The sequence below is a fragment of the Convolutriloba macropyga genome, chromosome 4 (genome assembly GCF_964194025.1).
Source record: "Convolutriloba macropyga chromosome 4, txConMacr16.3, whole genome shotgun sequence".
Classification (NCBI taxonomy): Eukaryota; Metazoa; Xenacoelomorpha; order Acoela; family Convolutidae; genus Convolutriloba; species Convolutriloba macropyga.
In genome coordinates this window covers 53,357,510-53,361,269 of record NC_134471.1, presented here as the reverse complement: position 1 = coordinate 53,361,269, position 3,760 = coordinate 53,357,510, and the positions used below count along the sequence as shown (strand labels likewise).

At 35.4% G+C, this 3,760-nt stretch overlaps 1 protein-coding gene across 1 annotated transcript in view; it reads right to left on the bottom strand.

Moving 5' to 3' along the window:
• Positions 1-1,010: 1,010 nt before the first annotated feature.
• Positions 1,011-3,760, bottom strand: part of LOC142338509 (uncharacterized) — a 68,432-nt gene continuing 65,682 nt past the window's right edge. The window contains exon 8 of the mRNA XM_075388292.1: positions 1,011-1,417. Within this exon, the coding sequence (XP_075244407.1) occupies positions 1,098-1,417 (320 nt within the window). The 3' untranslated portion in view covers positions 1,011-1,097. The remainder of the gene's footprint in view (positions 1,418-3,760) is intronic.

The following is a 3,760-nucleotide window of genomic DNA, read 5'->3' as shown; positions in this document are numbered from 1 at the left end:
GACAGTGTGGTTGTAAGTGTCACAAAATGACCAATCGATACTGGTCCTAACAGTTATTACCGTTTCTCAGTTGTCGCTTAACAGTAGTACATAAGTTCTAATCCACATTTGAAGACTGCTTATTTAATGAGGAGTCACGAGCACAACGTGTATGGTTATAATACATTTTAATCAAATTTAGAAAAACCCTTCATGAGACGAATTGATGATACAAAATGAAAAAAAACGAGGGACAAATTAGTCCCAGAATCCCGAAATTAGTAGCGAGATCTAGCTGACAAATACTCATTAGCTTAACTAAAGCGAGACTTACTTTTTTGTCGAGAAATTTCTGATACCAATCACTGAAATTGAAAGTAAAATGCTGTTTTCGAAATTGCGATCAGAGATCAAATGCATTTAACTCAAGAATACTATTTGAATGGTTATTTTGATTTGAATATCTCATTTGAAGAGGAGCTTGAAGAACTAGTATCGGACTTCAAAAAACTCTTATGCTTCAGCATTTCGTATCCTGTATAAACTTAAAAATGTCAGCTAGATCTCGAACGACTTTCAGATTAAATACCTGGTCGGTTGCTCGGTGAAATTAATGCTTCAAAAGTTATTAAGGATGGTCAACATCATTTGAGCTCACTTTACCCGTAAAAATTAATTTCATAATGGAAAGAGTACAAGGAACTTTGAGATAGCATCGCTACTTTGACAAACATTTAGTTGTGGATGTGATACAAATTAAGATCCAATCGATAATAATTCATTCGGTCTATATCGGATAGCTTGCCAAAAGTTAACTTTAAAGTCGTAATCTTTTTCAGCAAAAACAAAATGGTCGTGGAAAATATAATGAGCAATCGTCAAGAAAGCATGGCTTTTAAACTGAACTTCATCTTCGGAACAGTCTATGAAAGACAAATAGTAAAATACTAAAAAGAGAACCATAGCATTAAGTTTAAACGATACCATTGAAACTTGACTTCTCCATTTGCCTTATCAGATATTAATGAAAACTGGGAGCTTTAAAAGCAACATTTGGCAAGTCATCGAACCATATACACTCAAATAAACTTTTTAACGCGATCGGTTGATTTTATCACTCAGCAATCATTATCTTCTGAGCACTGACTATCGTCTGACGAATCACTATCGTCAAAACCATACTCATTGTCCCCGTGCACATCACGACTTCGTTTGCCATGTCTGCTATGGAACCTCGTGGTTGCAGCTCCTCGACGTTTGGATCCCATTGAGGATGAGGATAGCAGAGAGTCATTCTGACCGTTAGGGCCAATGCTTTTGGCTGTCTTGTAAGGTTCAACTGCGGAGTATAAAGCGACTACAGCATCTTGGATAGCTTGCACATTGTTGGCTGTGAGAGTACAACTGCCCGTGGAAAACACTTTGGCGATTGGCTTGCCTAAATTAGATCATTGATGCTGCAAAGATACACTTAAAGATACAGTTCATGGAAGTCAACTTCTGGCTATTTATATCGGAACTTACAGCATCTTAAAACTTGCACGTGTATAATTTAAGCAAAGCAATGTGACTCTGCAGAAGTGAGAAAATCTATACCTACATGTATTTGATTGGTTTCATTGGTAATTTCTGATCAAGACGCGAGTAGCGGTTCGAAACGATAAGACAGAGTTTTAAAGTGACTTCTGCAGACTCCTGAAACCATGTTCAGAATTTTTGCGAAAATTAAAATTCCAAAATATAATGGCACTTTAACTTCTACCTATCTTGTAGGAACCCCTAGTGTTTAGACTTTTGGCACAGCGCAGACTTTTGTCATTACTGGTTAGTTTTGACTGTTATTTGGAAATTATTAAACGTGAAAACAAATGGCTGTCAAATATCTGGTGTGACTGGTTTTGGTTGTCGTTAGCTTAAGCATAGCAATGCAAGCAGCAATTAGTAAGGGGGCAGAAACGTAGTCAGTAGGTGGGGTAGAAAAGAGCGTGAGATTGTGTGGTGTGGGGCAGAAGTGTGGGTGATCAAGCAAAAATTACAAAAAGAAGACCAACATGACTTAAGACAATAGCATAAATTTGTTAAACTAAATTGGTAGAGAACATTTATTAGACCCGCATAAAAACCTTATAATATTCAAATCATCTTCCGGGAGAATAAAAAGAAAAAATAGAACTCGTCAGATTCAAAAAAAATTCAAGTAATTTTTAACATTTTGTTTTACATTTGGAAATTATCCATGATCAAAGGAAAAAAATGTTTATACGCTATGGTATTAAAAAACTACGTACAGCATTATTTCTGCTTTTAAAGCATGATTCATGCTTCATAAGCATGATTTGCGGTAAGGCGCGAAAAAAGGTGCGAAATTTAGGAGTTTTAAGAGAAATTTCATTCTCAGTTTCTTCACTTAAACAAAAAAGACGGCTAAACCGCTTTGTTCTTTCACCGTTTGTCATGTTGAAGAAGAAAAGCAAGTGTTTTCATTCAATATGGTGTATCAATATGCTCAAGAAGGATTTCTCTTTCTGGCAGAATGTTGTTTTACTAAAGAAACAAGAGTGCGCATCTCCAGCGACGGAATTGTTAGAGTTTTGTGAAGAACTGGAATGAGATTTCTTTTAAAATTTAACTTCAAACAAACGATCACTCATGTTTTGGGGGTGCAATAAAATCAGATGGACGGAAATTGCTTGTTAAGTGACCAAACAAGCTAAACACCGCCGGTTGCTTGAAATTTTGAAAAATTGTGACAAAATGCATTTCCTGAACAATATTTGTCAACAAGATAATGCTCCTGTGCATAAATCAAACATTATCGGCAGTTTTTTCCAAGAAAACGAGTGGAAGGTACTGGAATGGCCAGCATACAGTCCAGATCTGAACCCTATTTTCAATTTATGGGCGATTTTGAAGCAACGATTACGAAAACCGACGGTTTTTTGGGAAAATTTCGAAAAAAGGGTATGAAAATAAGAAAGAAATTGACACAGACGTAGTGAGAAACCTGTATAAAACCTATACAAAGCGTCTACTAGACGTTAAAAAAGCAAAAGGTGTAATGAAGCGTTATTATAGAACAAATTTGTACTCAAAATGTTATATTTGATGTTTGTATTGCTTTTTAAAAAAATCTTTAGGTGTACGTAGCTTTTTGGTACCATATTGTACAGTCAAGCCTTCGTTAAATGAGGGAAAAAACTAATGTTGAGATGACAGCGAGGACGTTTTGTTCCGACCCAATTTAGAGGGAGGAACTATATACTTACATGGGCTTTTTATTTTTTCGTTAAGGCAATTTTGGCTGATCGATATGTTCACTATAGAGGATTGTGAGCGGTATCATTACGAAGCCCGCCCAGCGTAGAACATTTAACAAACAAATTTTTTTTGAATTTCTTTTATTCCACGGAGTTTTGTGAAATATAGAATGATTTTCGTTGTTTTTATCATATTTCTGTTTTTACGCATTTGACTGTTGCCAAATGTGCTGCAAATTATCTAACGATAGTCTTGTTGTTTTTATCTCAAAAGATATACAAGTATTGTTGAATTGTTTGCTCCAATTGTGGCCGAAAATTTTCAGAACTCAAACATTTCATCAAAAATAGAACGAAATAGGCTTCTTTAGTACACTTTGTTTAAATTTGCCGGATTAGCACGCAAAAAATTTTTTGGTAACTCCAAAGAGGGCTAGCTTTACGTGTACTTCTTTTGAGAGTTCTTGATTAAAAAATTTGCAGTTTTTTTCGCTAACTTAACTCGATAATTATCCAAAATGCAT